Source organism: Saccostrea echinata, unplaced genomic scaffold (assembly GCF_033153115.1).
Source record: "Saccostrea echinata isolate AGI-Se365-2 ecotype Australia unplaced genomic scaffold, CSIRO_AGI_Sech_v1 ptg000030l, whole genome shotgun sequence".
In the NCBI taxonomy this organism is placed as follows: domain Eukaryota; kingdom Metazoa; phylum Mollusca; class Bivalvia; order Ostreida; family Ostreidae; genus Saccostrea; species Saccostrea echinata.
In genome coordinates, this window is record NW_026889779.1 from 8885695 (window position 1) to 8913313 (window position 27619).

The 27619-nt window shown below is 33.8% G+C and overlaps 1 protein-coding gene across 1 annotated transcript; it reads right to left on the reverse strand.

Moving 5' to 3' along the window:
* Positions 1-27322, reverse strand: LOC133197228 (WW domain-containing adapter protein with coiled-coil-like). Its single transcript, XM_061333148.1, has 13 exons — positions 27164-27322; positions 26975-27008; positions 24197-24347; positions 22518-22642; positions 20301-20428; positions 20092-20138; positions 19464-19766; positions 8367-8609; positions 8146-8205; positions 4240-4609; positions 3820-3997; positions 3274-3401; positions 1-3176 (listed from the first exon to the last, which is right to left on the reverse strand). Exons 1-13 carry the CDS (start codon positions 27202-27204, stop codon positions 3089-3091), a joined length of 1896 nt encoding a protein of 631 aa, XP_061189132.1. The 5' UTR covers positions 27205-27322; the 3' UTR covers positions 1-3088.
* Positions 27323-27619: the final 297 nt, after the last annotated feature.

The following is a 27619-nucleotide window of genomic DNA, read 5'->3' on the forward strand; positions in this document are numbered from 1 at the left end:
TGAATTCATAGTTTTATTTAACAGATACTTTAAACATATTATCTACAATTTAAACTCTCATTGGAGAAGCCGCTCTGATGTCCTGTATATAAACTCAAAGACCATTGTCACAAACTCTTAAAAAAAAAAACTGGATCTCTCACAGACAGGACAACACAACGGCTTAGTGAAATACCAATAACAATTTTATACACAGAAGCAATGTGCCCACTGACACCTCATTCTCAGATTCTACACATAACACATACATCAATGATATAAAAACACCCTAAGAATTTCCCCCACACAAGTCCTATCACACAAGCCATAATGTATTAAAAACAAAGCTTGAAGAAAATAGTATAAAAATATACATAATTTACATTATTTCGAAATTAAACCAAAGAAAATTGCACAACAATATTGAAAAAAAAAAACCGGATCATTTTAAAGTTCCAATAAAATTTTTCAAATACAATATAAACTGATTTTTATCTAGAAATAGCGACCACTTAGATGTGAAAAAAGCCAGGAAATGTTAATTTGGTTTTGTTAGAGAGAAAATAAAATACTGGACAGATGAAACCTTTTGCACCATTAATCTTCACATCCAAATATGTAACACCATCAAAAGCAATCAATGCTCCTTACTTTCTCTCACCCTCTCATAAAGCAAAGACACACATAAATATCTCCAAAGCCTATTCCACAGCTGATTCATTCATAAAAGACAAAAAAAAATGCCAGAAAACAGCTACAGATAGACAAATGATGATGTGACCCAACATGGCCTGGTCCCAGAGTTATAATGCTGGTGGCTGTAAAACAGAAAATGCTTCATCACCCAACACCCAACCCTCAAGAACAAAATTTTGTATCTCAATAAAAAAAAAATTTAAGGGGGGAAAAATTAACCTCTTAACATATAGTTTTGGTGAGCATCAATGAATGACACAAAAGTTTAGCATAAAATAGTAATAAAAAATAAACTACCAGTAATAACAAGAGGCCCAGGGGCCACATCGCTCACCTGAGCACTATGGCTAGAAAAAAGCAGAAATCAGTTCAGTCTTGAAAGGTTGAAAAGTTTAAATATAAAAGTGGGGGGGGGGGGGGGGGGGGGGGGTCATGAATTGAACAAATTTGAATCTACATTATCTGAGGATGCTTCCATTTAAATATGACCAATCATGGCTTTGCTGTTCTTGAGTAGAAGATTTTTAAAGATTTAACCTATGTATTCCTATGTAAAACTTTGATCACCCATTGTGGCCCCACCCGACCCCCAGGGGTCATGTTTGAACAAACCTGAATGTACACTATCTAAGAATGCTTCCATATGAATATGAATATGCATATCATGGCTTTGCTGTTCTTAAGAAATAGTCTTTTTTTTAAAGATTTTTACTACGTGTTCCTATGTAAAACTTTCATCACCCATTGTGGCCTCACCCTATCCCCGGGGGTCATGATTTGAACAAATTTGAATCTACACTATCTGAAGATGCTTCCTTGTAAATATGACCAATCATGGCCTTGCTGTTCTTGAGAAGAAGATTTTTAAAGATTTTTCCTATATATTCCTATGTAAAACTTTGATCGCCCATTGTGGCCCCACCCGACCCCCAGGGGTCATGAGTTGAACAAATTTAAATGTACACTATCTGAGGATGCTTCCATGTAAATATGACCAATCATGGCTTTGCTGTTCTTGAGAAGAAGATTTTTAAAGACTTTTCCTATATATTCCTATGTAAAACTTTGATCGCCCATTGTGGCCCCACCCGACCCCCAGGGGTCATGATTTGAACAAACTTGAATCTACACTACTGAGGATGCTTCCACATAAGTTTCATATTTTCAAGCACAGTGGTTCTTGAGAAGAAGATTTTTTAATGATGCCATTAATTTTTCACAAATTCTTAATTATCTCCCCTTGGAAGAAGGCGTGGCCCTTCATTTGAACAAATTTGAATCCCCTTTACCCAAGGATCCTTTGTGGCAAGTTTGGTTGAAATTGGCCCATTGGTTTTTGAGAAGAAGATGAAAATGTGAAAAGTTTACAACAACGACGACAACAACGACGACAGACAACGGACAAATTTTGATCAGAAAAGCTCACTTGAGCCTTTGGCTCAGGTGAGCTAAAAACTGACAATGGTATAAATTAGTATATTAAAGTGGCTACATATTACTTGTTTTTTCTTACTTGAATTTGTTTTTCCTACAATTTCTTATATTTGCCCCCCCCCCCCTTTTCCCCTTTATAGACACAAACTATTGCAACAGTTAATGGTTGTTCTATTGCTTATATAGTATGATAAATGGATACAGTGAACAATTGTCTCCGACAATGTAAAATCAATCTTTTTCTTCTTACAGTGTAATAGTGTACTATATGTACAATTCACCTACAATGTACATACAGATCATGTACAATATAGCACTTTTAAACAAAACTTTTGTACAAAGTCTTCCATAAAATGTTGTCATATTTTTTCCTAACAGAAAATGTGAAAATTTTTATTTCCATACTTTACTCAATTTCAATACTTGTAAAATATCTGTGTAGGGGACATAACTCTTAAAACTTCACAACCAAGAATCACCAATTCTCATTTTAATTAATTTTGGCTAAAACACAAGCATGGTGTATCCTGCTATCTTAGTTACAAAGACTGTGCATGTTTTAGAAAGTATTGACACTATAGCATATAATAAAAAAAAGATGAACTGTATAAAATTGTAGGACTGAATTTCGGAAATTATCGACATATTTTTACAGATCTAAAATTCCACATATAATAAATGTAACAAAAAACCTACATTGCACACACCAAAGAATTGACAGAAATGCATTTTCAACTCAAACATCAAAATTTATCTTAAAAAGTGAAATCTAATTTAAATCTCTCCCTTAACTGTAGAAAAAATTGCAATCTTTTTTATGGAAAGTCCAGGTGAAAAAAAAAATAGCTGTAGACAATGAACAAATGAGCTCTCACACTCAGCTTAGCAACCACTAGGAACCCTGTCTATGTTATCCCCCCTAGCTGATCACAATACAGTCACAAAAACCGAAGCATCTGGGACAACATGGATGAATCTTCTACTGTGTTGTATTGAATGAATGAGATGAGAAACTCGGCGCTTTCATGCTTTCCAGTTCATGCACTTGTGTTGATAAAAATAAAATTCTGGAAAAGAAAATAATATGCAAATTAAATGACTGTGTCATTTCTTTCTTTCCTTTCAAGAAGACGAGTGAAAACCACTCATTCATGATCTACTCACCTTTGTTCATGAAGTGTTGACTGAATTTCAGCCAGCCTCACTAATGACCTTGACCTTTTAAGCTCCACTCCCACTTGCCCACAGTGAAAGCTTCCCACACTAATGCCTTCCTCCCAGTACCTACGAGCCTGAAAAACATCAGTGTCACATGTTAATCTTTAACCAGGCTTGATCATCATTTTCTTGTACCTCTATAATTTACATAAATGCATGAACACAGAAAGTTTAGCTGCTCGGGAATACCCAATTTATCATAAAAGAAATTCTTGGTGGGAATGCGATTAAATCAAGTCCATCTTTTCTTCAAAGAAATAAAAGATCTTATGCAGATTTTCTACATATTTGTTTTCTTTTGAAATGAATTTAAAATATAAAGAGCAATACTTTAATATGATTAAAAATCTAAAGTTTTTGCAAAAGACGTGTACTCTTATACTGAATCTTTTCTTAAAAACTTTATAGGAACAGAAGATGTTAAATACAAATTCAGAACCTTCATTGTTTCTTATCATTGTTTCATTATATAGAACCCCTGTTAATAAATACCTGTCTTTCTGCCTGGTCTCCTGGCCAGCCAGTGACATGGCCTATCAGCTTTTCATTATAGTACTGGCTCAATGAAGAGGACACATTAGGGGAATTGGTCTGATTGAGCCCTGTCACAGAAATGTCCCCCACTCCCACTGGAAGATCTTGTGAACTGGTTGTACTTGATGGACTAGCACTGAAAATCATGAAACATTAAGTAAAAATTCAACAACTTTCAACAAAGTTCTGAAAGAAATGATACTCATTTCATTCTTGGAAATGGGCATCTCTGTAATAGCATCTCATACTGTAAACTTGCCTATGTTGCTAAGTAGAATTTTAACTACATATTTCTAGCTCTTACTTATTCTTATAAAATAATGACCAAATTTTGTTCAAAACTTGTAAAATATAACGAAACCATATATCAAGTCTTACCAAGACGATTTTTGACCATGGTCAGACCTTGGACTTTGTCCCGCTGTAGACCCAACAACATATTGGCCGTTACTTGTGTCCACATGCAGCTGATGAAAGGGTGACTGGTGCCCTATATGCTGCTGGTGTTGGCTTTGCCCCAGTTTCCCATAAATCCCTCCACCAGAGGTGTAGGCTGGTGAGGGGTTGCTGACATGATTGGCAGACACATGAGGGCTGGACACTTGTGTGGGTTGGGAAAGGGAGTGTGAGTTAACAGTGTTGTAGGCATTCTCTGTGGAGTGTGGAGTTGACCGGGTCATGGCTGGGTGGGTAGCCATCGAGTTTGTGGACATAGACACCTGCTGGGCATGAGAAGTACTTGCTCGGGCTGTAAATAAAATATGTATATCCAATTTTAAAATACTGTATAAAAATTCTTTAAAAAGAAAACTGGTATCAACAATATGGTCAGAGGGCAACATTCTTGATTTGATAAAATGAAATCTAATTACTGTGATAAACTCTAGTTTACTTGCTCATCAAACAAGAAATGAGACAAAAAGTATACCACCGCACATCAATTACCAATTCAAAGTAAGGCCTTAGGTAGAAACTTCACCTATAGCTTGGTATAACAATAATATTGCATCCATTTATCTAATCCTGATATTTTAAGATGATAGTTTGGATGAGTAAGCCACAAAAAAGCTAAAAACTATCAATTCTGAATTTTAAAGACAAAGGTCAAGACCTCTGTCAATTGCAATGGAATTATCAAGAAGATGCCAAAAGGCCACCGTGCTCACCTGATTCACTACAGTCTCTCTGCTCTTTATCAGCATATTTCCCCCTATATGTGCCTACTGTGAAATCACTAATTTTCATGGGGGTTAAATTTTCTTGTCTTCGTGGTATAAAGAGACCCACAAATTCATGATCTCCACTAAACGTAAATTTTTGAATGTATAACAGCACGGTATTTCTTAACCATGAAATCAAATCCCCTTGAACCAAATTTTTTTCTTCAAACCACGAAAATTTGACCCCATTGATTGAACAAACATGAATCTTCACTACCTGAGGATGCTTCCATATAAATATGTCTAACCATGGCTTTGCTGTTCTTGAAGAGGAGATTTTTAAAGATTTCTTCTATATATTCTTATGTAAAACTTTGATACCCATAGTGGCCCCATCCTACCCCATGGGAGTCATAATTTGTACAACCTTGAATCTCACTATGTCAGGAAGCTTTCACGCAAGTTTCATCTCTTCTGGTCTAGTGGTTCTTGAAAAGTTTTTAGATGACCCCACCCAATATTCACTATTCCTTTATTATTTCCCTTTGAAAGAGGGTGTGGCCCTTCATTTGAACAAACTTGAATCCCCTTTACCTATGGATACTCTCTTTTAAATTAAGTTTGATTGAAATTGGCCCAGTGGTTCTGAAGAAGAAGATGAAAATGTGAAAAGTTTATGACACCAGACAAATTTCAATCAGAAAAGCTCGCTTGAACCTATGGCTCAGGTGAGCTAAAAGCATCTCATCCTTTTTTAAGTTTACATTATACAGATGAACAAGAGGCCCAAGGGCCTTAATGGTCACCTGAGTATAATACAACAATTTAGAGGATCCATAGAGTATAAAATGAACCGAAAGGTGAAGCTTTGTTGCCCAAAAGCAAGAAAAATAGGGTGATCAGGATCAACAAAATAATTAATCTAGTTTTCATTAACAGTTCATAAATTAGGTTCTAATCTGTTCCCCATTTATCACTATCACCATACAGTATATTAACAAATTATCAGTGATTCTGAACTATTTTAATTCCTTGATGAAATCTCTTACATTGGATCTTTTGGTCTTTGATGAACATTGAATTAGACAAGTTATTTTTGTCTCATTTTTTATTTATCTATTACTTACAAGTCTACCTAATATTTAAACTATAAAAGTACTTTATGTATTATACAATAAAAAATCTTGCATAAATCTCCTATTCTATTAACCTTTCAAGTACATTATTTACTGTGATTAATTATCAAAAGTAAATGGCAAAGGGGAATAACTCCTCTCAGTTGAATACAAATTAATATGCATATTTACTACAGATTCACTATATTATCAATAGAGCCCCCCCCCCCCTCCCCCTAGCACCAGAACCCCTGACCTTTGGGCCATGACTTTCACAATTTTGGTAGAGTAACCCTTGCTTATCATAACTATGTATTCAATTTGTTTCAATAATACCGAGGAGTAGAGAAGAAGATTTTCAAAGAAATAATGTACTTTCAATATATGATCTATATAGCGCCAGAACCCTTGACCCTGGGGCCATGATTTTCACAATTTTGGTAGAGTCACCCTTGCTTATCATAACTATGTATTCAATTTGTTTCAATAATACCCAGGAGTAGAGAAGAAGATTTTTCAAAGAAATAATGCACTTTCACTATATGATCTATATAGCCCCGCCCTAACACCAGAACGCCGACCCTGTGGCCATGAATTTCACAATTTTGGTAGAGTCTCCCTTGCTTATCATAACTATGTATTCCATTTGTTTCAATAATACCCAGGAGTAGAGAAGAAGATTTTTCAAAGAAATAATGCACTTTCACTATATGAATTTCACAATTTTGGAAAAAGTATCCTTGTGCACCATTACTATGCACTTAGTTTGTTTAAATAAAGCAGGAGCAGAGAAGAAGATTTTCAAAGAATTAATGCATTTTCACTATATAATCAATAGAGCCCTGCCCTACCACCAGAACCCCTGACCCAGGGGCCATGAAATTCACAATTTGAAAAAGGCATCAATGCTTATCATAACCATGCACTTAGTTTGTTTATATAATATCCAGGAGCAGAGAAGAAGATTTTCAAAGAATTAATGCATTTTCACTATATAATCAATAGAGCCCCACCCTAACACCAGAACCCCTAACCCTGGGGCCATGAATTTCACAATTTTGGAAAAATCATCCTTGTGCACTATTATCATGCACTTAGTTTGTTTAAATAATACCCAGGAGCAGAGAAGAAGACTTTCAAAGAATTAATGCATTTTCCCTATGTAATCAATAGAGCCCCGCCCTAACACCAGAACCCCCGACCCTGGGGCCATGAATTTCAGAATTTTGGAAAAGGCATCATTGCTTGTCATAACCATGCACTTAGTTTGTTTAAATAATATCCAGGAGAATAGAAGAAGATTTTCAAAGAAATAATGCACTTTCACTGTATGATCTATATAGCCCCACCCTAGCACCAGAACCCCTGACCCTGGGGCCATGAATTTCACAATTTAGGTAGAGGGCCCAATGCTTATTACAATCATGTAAACAGTTTGACTGCTTGATGTCTAGGAGTAAAGAAGAAGATTTTTAAAGATTGCATCAATTTTGGTGGTTTTAGCCCCACCCCTGGGGCCCCAGGGGGGCAGGAACCATGAAATTCACAATTTTTGTTCCCCTTCACCCAAAGATGCTATATGCCAAAATTGGTTGAAATTGGTTGAGCGGTTCTAGAGAAGAAGTTGAAAATGTTCAAAAGTTAACGCACGACGCCAGACAAAAACGGATAGCAATAGGTCACCTGAGTGACTCAGGTGACCTAAAAAGAATGTGTGCACCAAAATGGCAGTATAAACTGGCAAAATTTTTAAAAGTCTCAATAAAGTCTTAGACAAGTTACTAACAATGGTTGTGGGGACTAATGCTGTAGAAGTAGCAAAAGAATATGTAAGGAACACATGGCTAGTAACATTTTGAAATGGCAGACTACTGTGGACACTTTTTGTGCACAAATATACACTTTTTAAATGCAAAAATTTGTAGCCCTCTGGACGTCCATCCCAATTTTTTCAGATCAGTGAGCTACAGACAGACAGCTGTGTGTCTGAACAGTTTTTAAAAACTTACTTGTTTGTTGGGCAATCTGTCTTGTGATTACCTCCTGAAGCTTCTTCAGAGTCTGTAAAGCTAAAACCAATAAAAATTGAACTATTAGAAAGAAAACTAAATTTCTTCTTAAATGGTACACTGTTGTACAATAAAATGGATACTTTCAGGACTATGTGATTTTTTTCCATTCCAAATATGATGACATCACAAGTAGACTCATTAGTTGTTCCATACAATACCTTTGTTGGCTAGTTCTTGATTGTTCTGTCCCCCGCTGATCTGAGTGATGAGCTGGGGTATGCTGGAGATGAAAGGGGCGGTGGATGTGGGGGTAGAACTAGGGTGATGTCCCGCTGCCGTATTTGGGGTGGGGAAAGCAATGGGGGTAGAGGCAGGCCCCATTTGTGGGGTACCAGCACAGCTGGAGGGTCGAGAACTTGGCGAGGTGTCAGGTGATATATCCATGTCATCTAGCTGAGCACCTGTAACAAGACATCAGTGTGAGAAAAAAATCCTGGACATCATTTCACTCACCTACACTGAACAGATAACAATACATTTTCATCGTAAGCAATACATTATAACATTCATTTTTTGCTTTTTTTTTTTCAGGTAAGATGAACAGGAAAATAAATGTCCCCATTCTATTTTTGTTCAAACCTGGACTATACTATTGTCCCTTCATGATTATTTGACTGATGACCAAGTTTTAATTCTGTGAAATTTTTTTAACCCTGAAAGGATGACTGCACTTAAGGACACGTGAAATTTGCGACAAAATAAACTTTCAAAACAAGCATTTTTCTTTTCATTGCAAGAATGGTCAACATCCAATCTACAACTTTATTTAATTACATTTAATAAAAGTGTGTATTTACGAAGTTCGAATCTGTTTTCAAACGCAGGGGTCATCACAATTTCTTGGAATCTCCGTTCGATAATGAGGACGCCCACTTTTTTACTGACTTTATACATAGTCAGCGCATGTTTGTCTATTGCTCTACGTTTAACAGTAGTTGTATATTTGCATAAATAATAAAGTGTCAAAAGGAGATTAATAGACAAACATGCGCTCATGGTTAAAAAGAGAAAAAAACTGCTTCTTCTTATATTCGCTCTCTGTGTTGTAACCAAGGATTGTGACATGTTGAATATTATAATTCACCACGTGATTTCTTACCTCAGGTAACTTTGTGAATACTAAATTCCGTCACGTGACTTGTAAGGTAGCATGTTTAGTGCTAACTAGGACACTGTGTTCGAACACGTGAAGTCATCTGGCAATGATATAAAATCTGCTTTAATTACATTGACGTGCTCATATTGTTAATTTCGTTTTGAAACCTTTGTCAGGAGTGTATTTGTGCCATACAGAATGGAGAGGGAGATTGGAAAGAGTGATCATGTTCTTTTTTTCAAACATGTCATTGTTATTTATCAAGTCTAATTTCAGACCCATTCTTACAATGTTAGCTCCTCCTCTCATGCATACCTAATGTTCAATCAAGGGCAGGTAAGTGTAAATTCACTATATTTGGAAAGCAGTAAGGACAAAAAACATTGAATCATTTTATTGTATCACAGTCTAAAATCATTTTAAGATTTAAAATTGGCTCCAAATTGACCGAATTCTGTCATAAACATACAAAAGTGAATTAAGGTTTAGACATAAAAGCAACAGAAGCAACCGAAAAAGACCCCAAAACAGGTGTTAAGTACAGTCATCCTTTGCATCATACAATAGGCATATTTCAAAAGTGATCATGAAGCATCCTAACCTGTGATGTCAAATGTTATACTTTTGCAGTGTGAAATAATTCAATATTGAGTATTTTTGAATAAGTAATTATAGATATTGAATCAAGCAATCCATATTTATCATTGCTAAATAACATGTTCAATCTGTTCTCATTTATACGACACAACAGCAAACACTCTAAAGTCATTTACTTTTTCATGATCACATCACTGTCACTAGTTACAGTTCAACACACAGAAACTTTAAATCTTTTATTGTTATGTATGAATTACAATGTTATAAAATCCAACAATTTTCCCAATTTGAATAATCTAAGACTAGATGTAGTAAGAGAATGACCATACATGTGATAAATCAAAGACCACAAAACTGTACAGGAGCCATAAAAAAACTGGAATTTGGGTGAAAAAACTGTACACTGCCTATCAAAAAACGGTACAAAAAATGGTATAAAATATCGCTTAAATTCTTCTGAAATTCCAGCGTAATCATTGTAATAAACATCGTATATTTTATACCTACGAAGAGCTGGGTCAGATTCACGTATATTAAGTCATATCAACTTTAGAAGTTGGCTTAATTTTTTCAATCAAGTTACGTATACGAAACAATAACAGTAATTAAGTACCCCTTAAAAATAAAGCTACCTAAAGGGGTATTTGATATGGATTTATAGCAAGATAATTATCCCAATTGGCAGTTCACACCTTCGCACGCGATGGTTTGTGATCATCAGGTCAAGGGTCAAACACAGGTGACGTTTTCCAGTGTCTCGCGAGCGAGAATGAGAGGAAAATGGCGGCATTTAGCGAGAAATTCAAAATACTGTACAAATTTTCATATTCCGTGAATTTTGGTGTCCCGCCTGTACACGATGAATGGGCTCGAAAAACTGTACATTTTGCGTACAGCCTGTACATATCACATGTATGAATGACAGTACATGTGGTTCTCTCTGGCTTAATTACAATCTTAAATACAATACCAACATATCTTAATATACTGGATAATTTGTTCAATAGTGATCATTTTGAAATGAATTTCTGTTTGTAATTTTGTAAATTCTACACTGAAAAAAAGGTAATTATCTGCTAAATACAATTGCAAGTCATCACAATTGCCATTCCTTATAAAAGCAGACTTAAGCTGGAAAAATCAGTGACACAATTAATAAATCAGTGCTTCAATTGTAAGAAATAGTTAATTATGATTTATAAAATTATATATGTGTAATTAATTTTTGTTTGCCTTGATGGAAAATGAAATAGCAAGTACAGACAGACATTTTCATGTAGATCAAAGTCACAATCATTGCCATTTTTTAATGACTTCTTTTAACACTTTTCTTAATGGGGTGTTTGAGACTGGACTTGTGAGCTTGATTACAAGAAAATCTGCAGGTCAATTTCATTTAAACTTTGTCAATGGATAAAATTGTTGTAAATTAATAGGAAGGTCAAGGTCAAAAGAAAGTTAAAGGTTGAATTGCTCTTTACAATTAGTAACAATGTATGAAGTTCAATGAAAACTTCTAGAACAATTTCTTTGAAACTGAGCTAAATGCAAAATGAGAAAAAGTGAGGTCAAGGTCATAGGAAAGATCAAAGTCAAAAAATAATGATGAAGTTGAAAAGCTCTTACCAATTTACATCAGTGAAGTTTGATCAAAATATCTTGAATATTTTGAATATATATATTTTTTTTTTGGAAAATGAGCTAAGCACAAAATGGGGAATAGGGAGATTAAGGTCATAGGGAAGATCAAGGTCAGAAAAATAGAGGGAAGCAGTTGAATAGCTCTTACCAACTTGTATCACTCAGTGAATGAGGTTTGATGGAAATATTTTGAATGGTTTCTTTCAAACCCAGCTAACTCAAAACAAGGAATAGTGAGTCCAAGGTCATAGGGAAGACCAAGATCAGAAATTCAGATTCAGACAAAGTTCAATATAGCTCTCAAGAATTTGTACCAATGCATGAAGTTTGATGAAAATATCTTGAATAACTTCACTGAAACCAAGCTAAATGTAAAATGAAGACTAGCAAGGCCAAGGTCATAAGAAAGATCAAAGTCAGAATTTTACGACACAGATGAATAGCTCTTACCAATTGTATCAGTGAATGAAGTTTGATGAAAATATCTTCAAATTGTTTCTTTGAAACTGAGCTAAACACATGATGAATAGGGAGGTCAAGATCATACAGAAAATCAAGGTCAGAAAATAAAAAGAAATAGTTGAATAGCTCTATGTATCACCCCTCTAAGTGTTTGCATAACAAATTTATCCTGTTGAAGATTTTTTAATAAAGTTCACTTTCTCTGAGTAAGCAAACCATTCCTTAACAATTGTTTACATTGTGACATCATTGTCACGAGTACCGGAAATAACCGAGAACCGCAGTCCAAGTTGTTCGGTTTGGTTTCGGTTCCATTTTTCCGGATTTCGGTTTGGGTCTGGTTTATATATTAGAGTCTGTTCAGTACAAAAAATGGTGTCGAAATCAAAGGAATGATGACAATAACAGTGATAAATAAACATCACAACTAAAATCTACTTCATTCCATGACAAAACACTTGTATTAGAAGTATTAGATAATTATCAAAACGAGCAGGAATGGTCAGGTTGTGGCTAATAGTAGGCCAAGTAGTTCTACACACAACGATGTCTAGACGTTCACATGGTTAAGACTTGTTTTCAATGTAAATTTAATGTAACAAATAAAGATTTTTCAAGTTAAATTCATGAAATTAAGGTTTAAAATTAGATGTAAATAACCGAACCGAAAAACCCGAAACTGAAAATTTACAGAACCGACCCGACCCGAAAAATTTTTGAACCATGACAGCCCTAATGCTTATGTGACGTCTGTTAGCAGGGTTCGACACTAACGTCAGTCCGTTCGTCTCAGACTAATACATTTTCATTCGGACTAATAAAATATGTGGCTAATTAGTCCGAACGGACCAATAAAAATTTCTGAAAAACAATATGAATAAATTACCGATGTCCGATTCTTGTCAGTCGACAACTTTTACTGGAAACCCCGCGTGTATTTTTAGATTTCTAGCTTTTGGCGGGTAGTTACGCAATGCCGGGTCAATTCAGCGCTTAATTTTTTGACTGATCGATATGAAGTATAAGGTTTTAGCGATCATGATTTATGACACTTTTAAGAAAGATGTTGGACATTTTGGATGTAATGTAAAGACTAAAAAAAAAAAAAAAAAAAAGAGATCGGGAATACGATCGTACTTGCTGATTGCGAGATTTCAATGAATCTGTGGAATAATATATTTCACGTAAATAATCTGTTTATTTCAAAAAATAATATGTATATTAATCGTCACGTTCAATTAATGTTAAAAAACATTGATGTTTATTTTTTTTTGACGGACTAATAAAATCGTGTGCGGACTAGTAAAAGTAATGAAGCACTAGTCCGGCTGGACTAAAGCCTTAAAAAGTGAGTGTCGAACCCTGGTTAGGCTTCTTGCATGTTCAAATGAAAACAACATATATTGAATATGATCTGGACAGTATGGCACGTGGAGGGGGCATAATAACAATATAATGTCAGTATAGGCAGCATAATATGGTTTAATACAGTATCCTTCTTGACTAATGAAATTTCAAGATTTTTATCAGAGGCAGGATAAAGTGTGATGGACAGACAGGCAGACAGAAGATGGACATGACAAACACTATATGCTCCAGCTATATTTATGGTGGGGCATAAAAATCTTGTCCCAAGGACTTCCTTATAAACAAATTTTACTATATAATATATAGGCTTTTAGTATTAAAACCCCAGAATTACTTATTTTAGATTTCTTAGGAGTATTTCTGTTGTGCATATAATGTCACCATACCACAACTTCCAAACCAATTTACTTCGGAGTTGCTAAACACTGCTCAAATAAGACACACACACACACAAAAATCATCTTTCATGATGTTCAAAATATTCATTATTCTAAGAATGTGCAAAAGAAATGCAACTTGTGACTCACTGTATTGTAGAAATGTTAATTTGCCAAAGTTTTGAAGAATGATAGCTCTTTTACATAGCTGAACAAAGAAATCAAAGCATGTTTTAAATGAAAGAAAAAGTGAGCAAGCTCACATACCCCACGCTCCCCCAAAACTCAACAATGCAACATGTATTAAATACACAGTATAATAATTCAAAAAGGGGCATTACTTGCAAAAAATCATCACATCAAAACTTCTTGCATACATGAATAAGGACATTCAAATCTTTGTATATTACAAATTTAATTGGGCTGAAGTTTCTAGATAAATAATGGAATCAAAATTTCTTGGTAATATACAAATCCATACATTATGTCTGAAATACCTACAAAGTTTCAGGAAATTCAGTGCTGGAGTTATGCTGACAAACTGTTATTTAAATTCCTCAGTGATTTCGATTTGTTAATGAGTGTAAGTCCATGTCCAACACATGACAATTTACACATTTAAATAATTGATGGAAACAAAATTATGATGTAGTCATATGAATTTGTTTATATACTGTACTTATGAAATTATTTAAGGCAAAGCACCAATTTGAGGGGGTGGGGGGGTGGGGGGGGGGGGGTTGAGAACTATCCAAGATCTTGTGTTGCACTAACAAACTGTTCATCTCTATATTCAAGATATGGCCAAAAATCTAAGTTGAAAAATGCCGAAATTCCCAGAAAAATAAAGGAATCGGAATTTCCTGGTAATATGCACATCTCTACACTGTGTACGAAATATCTGCAAAATTTTACCAAATTCTGTGCAGTGGTTTAAAAGGAGTTGCGCTGACAAACTGTTCCTCTCTTCATTCAAGATATGGCCAAAAATCTAAGTTGAAAAGTGCCGAAATTCCCAGAAAAAATAAAGGAATCGGAATTTCCTGGTAATATGCACATCTCCACACTGTGTACTCAATATCTGCAAAGTTTAACCAAATTCTGTGCAGCGGTTTAAGAGGAGTTGCGCTGACAAACTGTTCCTCTCTATATTCAAGATATGGCCAAAAATCTAAGTTGAAAAGTGCCGAAATTCCCAGAAAAAAATAAAGGAATCGGAATTTCCTGGTAATATGCACATCTACACATTGTGTGCTAAATATCTGCAAAGTTTAACCAAATTCTGTGCAGCGGTATATGAGGAGTTGCGCTGACAAACTGTTCCTCTCTTTATTCAAGATATGGCCAAAAATCTAAGTTGAAAAGTGCCGAAATTCCCAGAAAAAATAAAGGAATCGGAATTTCCTGGTAATATGCAAATCTACACATTGTGTGCTAAATATCAGCAAAGTTTGACGAAATTCTGTGCAGCAGTTTATGAGGAGTTGCGCTGACAAAAAAACAGGACTGACGGACTGACTGACTGACTGACACACTGACTGACTGACTGACTGACGGACGGGTCAAAAACATTATACCCCCCGCAACTTGTTGCGTGGGGTATAATAACATAAAGTACCATAATGTATGGACATTGCAATTGCTCTTACAATTAACTAAAAGAGCACATTAAGGGCAGGAAAAACACTTAAGGACCATGTGATACACCATGCCTGAAGATACACCGATAAGATTTCTCAAACTGCAAGATATGATCTGGACACCCACTTGACAAGATGTATAATTATATAAATTATGGATTCCAAAATGAGATTTTGGGTTACAACAAACTTTTCCTCTGACCCTAAAATGTATCAACAGACAGCAACTATTCTGAATCTCATTAAGTTCAATCGGGGCACAGTTTGACAATTCATAGCTATAAGTTAAAAAGTCTAAAGTTAGATTGTTGTCAATATGCTGTTAAGTGGCAGGGAATAAAAAACATCCAGTATTGTGTACCAATTCCGTCAGTCTGATGGATTATGGTCCAGTAAATGAGTTTAGACTGTCTTTTCATGCTTAATTTATTGTGACCTCATTAATAAAGACTTAATTTTAAAAAAAAATATTTTTTTCTGTACTCTATGGCTATAAATGAATATATATGTAGAAAATGAAGCAGTTTCATAGCACTCAATTTGAAATAGTGAAACGCTTATCTGGCAGGGCTCTAATTGGCAACTAATTTAGTAGTTTGATTACACTTTCTTGAATGCTTTCCTTAAAACTGAGCTAAACACTAATTTAAAAAAGCGAGGTCAAGGTCAAAGGAAAGGTCAAGGTGGAAAAAATGTTGATGCAGTTGAATAACTCTCAGCAGTATGTATCAGCATATGATGTTTGATAACACTATCTTCAATGGTTTATTGAAAACTGAGCTAAACACTAATTTAAGAAAAGTGAGGTCAAGGTCAAAGGAAAGGTAAAAAAATATTGATGCCCATGAATAGCTCTCATCAGTATATGAAGCTTGATAAAAATATCTTGAATTGTTTCTTTAAAACTGAGCTAAATTCTAGCTGAGGTCAAGGTCAAAGGAAAAGGTAAAAAAATGTTGATGTAGTTGAACAGCATAATAAAATGATATGCATTAGAACTCTAATGGTGTTACAACCCACTTAAATAAATAGCAGACCTAATTACTAGTAAACCAAAATAATATAAAAAGTACATATTAATTAAACTAGATTTTTTAACTCATATCTCTCAAAATAGCATAAAATTTACTCTAAAACCACATAAAGTTTTCATGGGTTTAGGTCTTTAGGAAAAGATATTGGATTGTGGGGATTTGATTTTGTGGTTCAAGAAGTATTGAGTAGGCAAACATTTGAAATTTTACATTTCATAGAGGACAAATTATTGGTTTCTTCATACCAAGAAAACAAAAGTATGACTATACACCAAAAGCATAAATCTGAATTGATCCCAAACTATTGATTCAAAATTGGAACGAGCAAGATATGCATAGTTTTTTTTTTCCCAGTAAACATCATGAAAATCAAACTGTAAGCAGATCGTGTTGAGTACAGTGTCTGAGTTACATCATGACCTAATTCAAACCTTATTTATAAGCTACTAAAATGAAGACTAGCAAGGCCAAGGTCATAAGAAAGATCAAAGTCAGAATTTTACGACACAGATGAATAGCTCTTACCAATTGTATCAGTGAATGAAGTTTGATGAAAATATCTTCAAATTGTTTCTTAGAAACTGAGCTAAACACATGACGAATAGGGAGGTCAAGGTCATACAGAAAATCAAGGTCAGAATATAAAAAGAAATAGTTGAATAGCTCTACGTATCACCCCTCTAAGTGTTTGTATAACAAATTTATCCTGTTGAAGATTTTTTTTATAAAGTTCATTTTCTCTTTGTAGTACTTAAGCAAACAATTCCATAACAATTGTTTACATTGTGACGTCATTTAATGCTTATGTGACGTCTGTTAGGCTCCTTGCATGTTCAAATGAAAACAACATATATTGAATATGATCTGGACAGTATGGCACGTGGAGGGGGCATATTAACAATATAATGTCGATATAGGCATCATAATCTGGTTTAATACAGTATCCTTCTTGACCAATGAAATTTCAAGATTTTTATCAGAGGCAGGATAAAGTGTGACCTAGTTCAAACCTTATTTATAAGCTACTTAGCAAACCACATTGCATACCCCTCTGAGCTCTCAAGCAAGCAACTGAAAACAATACTGTTTTTTTGTTAGTCACTGTTATACATTGGGATATAAAATATTTAATATTTTATGCAAAATAATGTTAACCTTTTTATGTAACATTTTTTTTCTAGCTTCAACTGAAGAGTTCTACAACTTGTTTGCTCTATCAGAATTTGCTTTGTCACATAGCCATTAATTAAAAATTTAAAACTGAAGTGTTACATGTAAATATGTCCTTGAATGAGAAACAACATACAGTAGAGTTGACCACTGACCACTATTCAAATGATTTTTCAGGCAAAAGAGGATACTTCTTGTAATTCTGTACATTCTGAAGTGTCTTTCTAATTTTTCTTATTCTCATGACTCCACATTGAATTTTTTTCTTACTTGTCCACTTGGACAAATGACTGTGAAATTTACTTGTTTGAACATAATTTTGATTTCAAAAGAGAACTATTTGACGACTTAAAAAATGTAAATTAAGTCTTTAAATATATATGATATATTAACCAAGTCTGTTTTATGATTTTTTGACACATTAGCAAATTATGAAAGTAAAATGTATTGTCCTCATCCTGGTCTACATAAGTATAGTTAATGCCACAAAGTTAACAACAAACATGACCAAAAAACAGGGGGGAAATAGGTTTAACATCAAACATTTATTTGCCCTTTTTCACGGTTAAACCTTTTTTTTTGTTCTTATTTTGTTACAGCTTTCTAACCTAATACTTCGTTAGATTCATGCAACGCATCAAAAGTCAAAAGTAATACCTTCATAGTTTGACAACTGGGATCGAAATTCATTATTACGATCAGGATAGAAATAAACCATTTACCCACTGCACGCTTTTCATCTGATTTGAAAGCTGACAACAGCTTTTATTTCTTTTTTTTTTTTGTTCAATGTAAGCTTTTTAGAAAATGATGCCCTGACAATGGAATAATTACTTGTCCAATCGGACAAGTCCTCAGCAATATTCATTTCTCCATGGTACCAGACATGGGCACTAATGTTAATAAGCCCTGATTTACAATACTTGCATCAAAATGAAGTCTAAAATGGTTTGCACATTCAATAAATAACTCTAGAGCCACCAGTACAATATCTAAGTTCTGAAACATTAATCACAAAACCCATGTCTACATTTAACAGTACCATGAGTACTAGATGTTTGGCATTGAACAGTTATTGGAATTTAATCAGTCTTTAAATACTATATACATGTACAATATTCAATAATTTGATTTTAGATTTTACTCAAATAATCAGAATATTGTTGAATAAATGAGCTAGGTCTCTATCAGGTTTTGTACCCTTGTGTGAGGATGATCATTATTTGCAAGTAAGTATGACTATAATTATTCACTAGATAAAAAGTCCCTTGCATACATTTAACTTAACTTAGCCAGTGACAAAAAAGTGTTAAGAAAGCCAAGATGCAGCACACAATTCCTGTGGAATCACCACTGTTTGTTGGGGAACAATGTTCGTGGATTTCGTGGGTCCCCCTTACCAATGAATTTACATCCCCATGAAGGATAATGTTGCCAATGTATTGATTCATTGAATCTACCATATAACCAGTTACCCTTGAAATTCATCTCCTACAACCAGTAAAATTTTGCTTGATCATGAACATTGATCCCCACAAATGAAAATGATCTCACAGTACCTTTCAAACAGAAATTTGTGTAAATTTTGAGAGAAAAAAAACCCCAGCAAAATGTCTGAAACATGGTCACATAAAACTGAAGTATTGTAACCTTGAAGTTTGTTCCTTTTTAACATCACACATAAGCATATACAACTTTTCCATAAAAGAAGTACAATATTGAGATAAAGATTACTTTTTCCACAGAAATGGCAATCGCAAAGACTGTAGATTCATCAAGAAGAAATAGAAGGCAATACTCACCCTCACAAGAAAATAAACATCCCATAAAATATATACAGAATACATCTCCGTATTATGACAGAACTCACCATGTCTACGGTGCGACGTCCTATGATCACTGTCTCTGCGGATTCGGTTTGAAACGTTACTACCACTGTGATCAATAACAGTACCAGATTCCTTGTAGTGTCTGTCCTTACTGGAGGTTTTGTTGGCACGGCTCTCAAGCTGAGCTTGCCTCTGACTGTCCTGGAACTTCTGAATGAGATAATGTTTATCTGGTTTCTCATTATGTAAGCTAGGGTTAAACTCCAGACTTCCCTGGCGTTTAGTGGATCGATCCCCTCCCGAACTTCCCCTATCGCTATTGTATTTGTTTTTTCCCATGGAATCTAAAAATAAAAATTGAAAGTAAGGTACATTCATATTAATTTTTTTTATTTCAAAAACCACACAGGCTTCCTTTGACCAGAAAAACATATTCATTAAAGCGTAAACATGATCCTGTCTATGGCAAACGAGATTCATTCTTGAAATTCAGACACTGCCCATGGTTAACTTTAATTGAAATACACTTTAACAAAACATAAAATATAAACACATAAAAGTTTTTAAATCTGAATTTTTTAAACATATAATTCTTTTAATAAACTGTTTTCAGTTTATACTTTATTTTATTTTACGAATTAAAGCAAAAAACTATTTGTGCCAGAATACCTTTGTCATGATGTCCTCTGTTTCCTTTGTCACTTTTAGATACTTTCCTGTGATTAGAATAAAGCAAACCAAATGATGTAAATGTGTGAAATCCCTCACTCAAACTAAACATTTATAAAACATTCCATATTGTACACTTCAATAACTTACAACAGTTACTTTAATAACAGTCATTTGATGAGCTTTGTTGAATTTCTTCAGTAACTTACGAGTCATTCCAGTCATCAGGTTTTTCCCACTGTGACACCCCTGTCCTGGTGTTGTAATAATACTGTTTCCCAGAGGAACTGATATGTTCTGACCAATCCCCACAGGTCCGCAATGCTGGCTTCTGAACCTAATAGAGCAAGGAGTTACATCTAAAGCTAGTAAACATTATATAAAAGGCATAATAAGCAGTTGAGGGACAAGGGGTTTTTAAAGTTTCTTGATGTATTTTTTTTTCAATCCCTGAAACTCAACTTAAAAAATATTTTAAAAGACTAATCACTTGCATTTCAGAATATTTACATTTGCCTTAGATAAATATTTTCCTTAGATGAACGTATTGAAGAGAAAATATGTTCAATTCTGTATGAACTTATTGGGGGGGTCAGAGGTCACAGCTTGACTGAACCACACAGTGAGATGACATATCGCCTACATATTTCTGTCACAGTGAAACTCACGTTTTGGAACTTCTAACTTGATAGCGATGACATAGATCAAATAATTGAAACATATGGATTTTTTTTTTCAATCAACAGATATCCATTAGATCATTCTTTGGTGTAAAAATGGTTTGAATAATAATAAAATCGCCCCTATCTTTTTATCTTTTTAATCCCAAAATTCCTTTGAAGGTATGTAAACTGAAACTGCTTTTGAACTTCACATATTTATAGAACTCATAAAATATTATGATTATTTTCAATACCAATCATTGTTCTATCATTATATACAGAGATTTCCTGAACTTGAGTGCTAAACATCAATGCTAACTTTCAAATGTTGGAGCTAGGCGAACTTCATGACCAAACAACTTCTAGGTCACTGTGTGTAACAACACAGTGATATGATGGGCCATTCATGAAAAATTTCTATTCAAATATTCATCTCAAATGTAAATATAAGTAATAAATAACAAAGTTAAAAAGTTCACAGGGAAAGGAACTTGGTTGGTAAGTGATCAGATCTACTGAAAAACCCTTTGGGCTTCACAAGATTTGATCAAGTGACCAACCTAGTTCATTTCCCAGAAAAATGATACCATCAGCTCCCCTATGAGTAAAATGGCAAAGTGCATTTCTTGGTAGCATGCAAATGAGATTCTGTGAAAGTTCCATTGAATTTCATTTAGGGGATTAGGAGGAGTTGCATTAACAAAATAGGTATTTCCTTTATTAAGTATAAAGACAAAGAACATGTTTTACTATAGGAAACCCCAAATATCTGTCTGATCAAAACATAAAATAGGGGGTTAAATGGTACTATGTAATAAAGACTGTGAAAGTTAGGGCTCATACCATACATTATTTTATACCTATAAGTATCACGATATTTGAGCCACAATACAATATGTATCATGACATTTTGAATTGGTTATAAAATTTTTTTGTATTGAAATGAGCAAAACATTTCTTCACAAATAAGAATAATCTATTCATAGAAGCTGTATATCTATTGTAAAACAAAATTATTTTAGACAAGTGGTGTAAATTATTATGTATTTTATATTAATATTTATAATTAGCATATTTTTTTTATATATGAAACCAAAAATGTTAAGTAATTAAAGAAAAATAAAAAGGAGTTGCAAATAAGAGATGGGTACCCCCAATATTATAGAAAGAATGGCAATTTCCTTGTTTTGCTTTGGGAATTGGGAAACCCCAAATATGTGTCTGATCAAAACTTAAAATAGGAGATGCACAATGCCACAGCTTAACAGCTCTTACTAGTATGTATCAGTGTACTAAGTTTGATAAAAGAATCTTGAATAGCTTCTTTGAAACTAAGCTAAATGTAGAATGACCAAGTGACGTCAAGGTCATAAGATAGTCAGGGGGAAAATTTTTTTGATATAGTTAAATAGTTCTCATAAGTATGTATCGTGTAAGAAGTTTGGTTAAAATATCTTGAATAATTTTTTTTGAAATTGAGCTAAATGCAAAATGAATAATAGTTATGTCAAGGTCATAAGGTAGGTCAAGGTAAAAAAAAAAAATGATACAGTGAAATAGCTCTTACCACATGTATCAGTTATGAAGTTCAATTTAAAAATATCTTGAACAGTTTCTTTGAACATGTTGAAACTGAGCTAAATGCAAAGTGTGAATGATGGACATGTCAAACTTTTCAAGCCCTGGCCATATTCGTGGTGACGTATAAAAAATGATTGTTAATAATAAATCTGCATATTCAGATATTTGATATCTCAGCTTTACCTCTTGCTTGTGGTCTTTGTGGTTGGCCTTGGTCTTGTCATAACTGCCATTCTGGCTACCTCCTCCATGCGATGAAGATGCTGTTGAGGCATGGTTGATCTTCTTGTCAGGAGAACTGTAAGCTCCTAAAAATGATGTAAAATGAACAATTTAAGGTTATGGGACACTCTGAAAATTTGCCGTAACAAACATTTAAGTTTTGGTTCAATATCAGACATCATGAATTGTGGAAATTGCACAAGTATATGTACAAATGGAACTGCAGATAAGAATATAGTTTTTTTTTTATTATACCTACAAAATCACAACTGAAAGTTTACATATGTTGGAGTAAATGGATGATTTGAAAATAATAATTAATATCTTTTAAAAACGAAAATCTCTCTCCAAGTTCTGACCACTTTCTTAATTCAAACTTCTGGTCATATTCTTGATTCAAAATAATGATTTAAGGAACCACTGTCTAGTTTTTTGGGTATGCCAGAGCATTAATGACAGTTGGAAACGTGAGATAATTCGCATACTCGGTGAAGCGCATTATGCATAAATTATCCCACTTTTCCAACTAATGTTCCTGGCATACCCAACATACAAGAAAGTCACTTAGTGTTTCCTTATATCTACATTTGTATGCGAAATGAAAAATGTAAATATTAATTTTAAAAAAATGCTGTCTGATATGAAATACCAGGCATTCCATGTTTATTTACATAGTACCTGCCCACTGACGTCAGAGACAATAAATTGACATGCATAGTAGGCACTTGACTTTTCACTTGGCGAAATTTACATTCAGTAGTAAATATTGACAGATCAACACACTTAATTTTCAAAGAGTTATCACATAGAAAACAGTTTGAAATGTATATATTTGAAGATGAAATTCTTTTTATCCTTCAATGTCTTAAATATTTGTATTGAAGGGGAAAAAAATACATGAGTATTATTATAAATCACCTAGTACATTTAAATATCTTTAGTCATTGGGTTCACAACACATCTACATTAGTTGGCTTGAGGAAATATATCCATTTTGCTCTTATGTCAATATTTGAATAAGTTTGATTTTCTCCTTTGCACATGTTTTATATGTTTCTATTTAATAGTATTGCTACACATTGATTAATAATTATATTACATGATGTGTTGTATATGAATATCATACATCCTTCTCTGTATGCAGTAGATGGAACTGTGAAACATTTGATCAGAGGTTTAACTCCCCCCCCCCCCCATTCCCCATTTTAGACTCCTTTAGAGTCTTAATTATTGTAATACATGTCATAAATGTTAAAAAATTATATTGATTGGGCTGTATTGCCTAAGGTTTTATTAACTGAATAAACCATATGTTTATGTATTAAAAAAATTACCAATTTCAGAATAATGGTACAATTTAACATTTTCTTCCAAACATTTTAACCATTACCAGATCTGCTCCTCACCAAGATGTACATAAACATACATGCATTTATAATTTAAAATTATCTGGGGGGGGGGGGGGGGGGAGGAGGAGGAAGAGTCCCAAGAATGAAATGAATGAGTTGATGTTTCAATCAAATTTGTGGTATTGAACCTATTGCCTAATTTGAAAGATTCTTTTCCCCTAAGACACATTCAACAAAAATACTTGTCTTAGTAGACCTGTCTAAATGAAAATAAAAGTACACAACACTGACCTCTTTCCAGTCTGCCCTTATCTTTTTCACTATAAGGCTTTTTGTGGATATATCTGGGACTATTACGGCTTGCGGAACTGTCATCCCTGGAACGTCCATCCTCCCTCTTGGAATAACGATCATTGTATGCCTTTGATGGGTACTTATTAGACTGAAAAGATAAAAAAAAAAAATAAATACTGTGGCCTATGCTTGTTTCAGTCACATTCAATGCTGAATTCCAGAGTTTGTAGATTTTGAACAAAAACATTGTCATTTAATTTGGTCTGCTGCTACAAAATTCTATGGGCATATTTTAATTTTTGTGCATTGCTGAAAAAAAAATCTGCATAAAATTTCCAAAATAAAAAAACTTAAATAGTAATGTTCCTGTCATTAAGCCAACTATTGGTCACCTTTCCCATTCTTTATTTAACAACACACAAAAAAGAAAGAATGGGAAAGAAAGAATGGGAAGATGAATATTTGCTTACAATGAGCAGTAATTTGTTTTACAACAGAAATAAACATGCTGTGTAAGTGAACAATTATCAGAGATTTGAAACTTTTGCTTGTTAATCAGACAAAACAGACAAGTTTTACAAACTCTGGAATCATCCAATTTTAAAATTTGAGAACAGTTGAAAAAAGTTTTCACATGACATGCTGCGCTTCTTCTGACATACAAATTGATACTCAAAAACTATGCACACAATTAGTTATTGGCAAGATGAATTTGAAAATTGTTTACTAATTTTTTCAATGCATTACACTTCTTTAACATTAGAGATGCAATTCTGATTCCCATCTTTCTTCTTTAATATTATATAAAGCCAAATCAAAAGACTACAAAACTTAGTCCATGTAAGGTCCAAATATACTTCCAACATAAATTTTAATCAGCATTGAAAAAGAAGAAGAACACCAAAAACTTTACACAAGTTGGGTTTTCTTTTTTCTTATTTCCCTTTTAATATCAAGTATGATATTAGGGTTGGACACATTACTGAACATCATACATCATGTACCATACAGAATATTTGTTTCAAAATTAGCAGTAAAATATATCATTTCACAGTGGTACCTACACCAGTATTTAATCCATTTTATATATTTAATGCATTCAAGTTAATTCAACAAAGTAAATTATTTTGAAAAGATATAACCACCAGATCTAATTTTACAATGTATGTTGTAATGTTATGTTTATTAACAAAATGAGGCATACTGGGCCCTGCCTTTTGAGTTGTTTATCTTTTAGATCAATAATTAATGGGTATAAATTTCAATTAAGTATATATTGACATTGCTGAAACTTTTTTGCTTTTTATAAACAACTAGTTACATAATGAAATTCCAAAATCCTAAAAAATGAAACCACTCACTTCCTACTTTTAACTATACTCTGTATAGTGTCCCTGTCAACAACATGCAAGGGTTTTACTTTTAGTAACCTTGAGAAGCAGTTTATGTCAAACTTATTGTGTATTTGTCGTAATTGTGAATCTTATTGAAATATACATACATACTTAAATCACATTGTTCTAACATACTGAAAGAGCAAGGTATCATTAAAAAAGTTCCATATCACCTCAAAAATACTGGTATGGTATATCATTCAGTTTTATTCTTAGTGGTATTCAACCCTTTATGAGATAGTGAGTGATGTATGCTTTTATTAAGTGTAACACTAAAACTTAATTTTTACAAAGCCATGAAAGCTTTCGCAGATGCGTGTGCCTAAAAATGCCTACTAATATTTTCAAAATTTACAAGGACTTCCTGAAAACACACAAACAAATCAGAAACTCTGTAACAAAATTAATCAGCTGCATACAATTATATAATTACCAAGTAACTTTTATTACGAAGTTGCGAGTTGGAAATATATTTTTTTGGTATATGTGCATCCATAGATACAATGGTCTTTCCTTTCTGAGGTACAATATTGCACGTTTTCTTTTTATGAACATTGCTGCCTAAGATTACCAACATAGCAACACATTCTGATGGTTTTTTCCATTTCCTTACCACCTATACATTTTCTTCATGAATGATACATTAAATAAGATAAATAAATTTTCTGTATTATAATTTCTCCATCATAGCAAGGAAAGATTGCTTTTTTTTTAAGGCAATTCCCCCTACAAAATATTGTTTTCCTAAAAGGCAGTTGGAGTGTCATCTAGATAGAATGTTCTATCGTTAAAATGATATTGTCCTACGGACCCGGTTTAACGATAGAATTCGTTCCGTGTATTCGCAATGTAGCAAAATAAACACGGGCGATAACTCGAACTCTGTGCATTTTCTATGAACAATCCAGAGAGTTCCGAATGTCAACATGGCGTTAAATTTGAAGCGAGGAAAAAACGTTGAGAAAATGAGTTGAATTTTCGTATATATATGGATTAATTTTTAGGTTAAAAGGCATATACAATCTCAAAAAGGTTTGTTATGATTAATTTGGTAGTTATTTTCAGTGCAACTCATTTTGTATTCTTCAGAATCATTTCGGAGTGGATCCACTCCGATTTGCTACATTGCAAGTATATGGGACGTATTCTAACTGTGGTGAGGGCCTGTCCCGAGACACAGTTAGATTATTCTAACTAGAGTGTCATCATGTCCTCTTCCCATCTAAAAAGTGGATGTAAATAACTGCATTCAGCTCAACAGTAACCCTTAATGCAATAAGGACCAACGATGTTTCTTTTCCACTCTTTTTTCTGTCTCAATAACTTAAGATCTTGCACAACTTGACCAAACAACTTCACCTTGCAAGTCCAGCAAAATTACCTGGTATAGATGGGGGTCTCTTTTGTCCATATACCTACAATACACAAAAAAATCATTTATGCTTTTATTTTTCTCGCCCTAAAACTACAAATTATCATAAATTCACCCTCAATTTTATTCAAAATGACAACAAAAATGGCGGATTTGCTGTCATGAACTGTAATGCAGCAATGTAGTGAAAATCTTTACCCATCATCGAGTCTAGGTTGTTTCCTTGCATGCATTACCATTAATGCATCAAGAAATTAAGTGCTTTAGCGCACAATATTCATAAATTTAGGGTTTTCTGTGTTTATTTGGACAGTGGATCACTTCTGTGTAACCTGTTGAAGTTACGCCATGACACATCCGGGCATCTGATTAAAAATAGAATGAGGCGATTTCCTCTGAACTTAAAAAAAATGTTCCAAGGGGAAAATTTTACATGAGATGAATTAGAATAAAATTCTTTATCATTTTTTTGATTTATTGTAAGAAATTAGTTAATATTGCCATAGAATATCTCGGCTGATTCCGTATCTTGACGGAATGATACGATTGTTAAAAAGCGGCACGTCGATTTACCCAAATGGACCCAAATGGAACCCAAATGGACCCAAATGGAAATCAAAATGGACCCAAATGGAAATCAAATGGACCCAAATG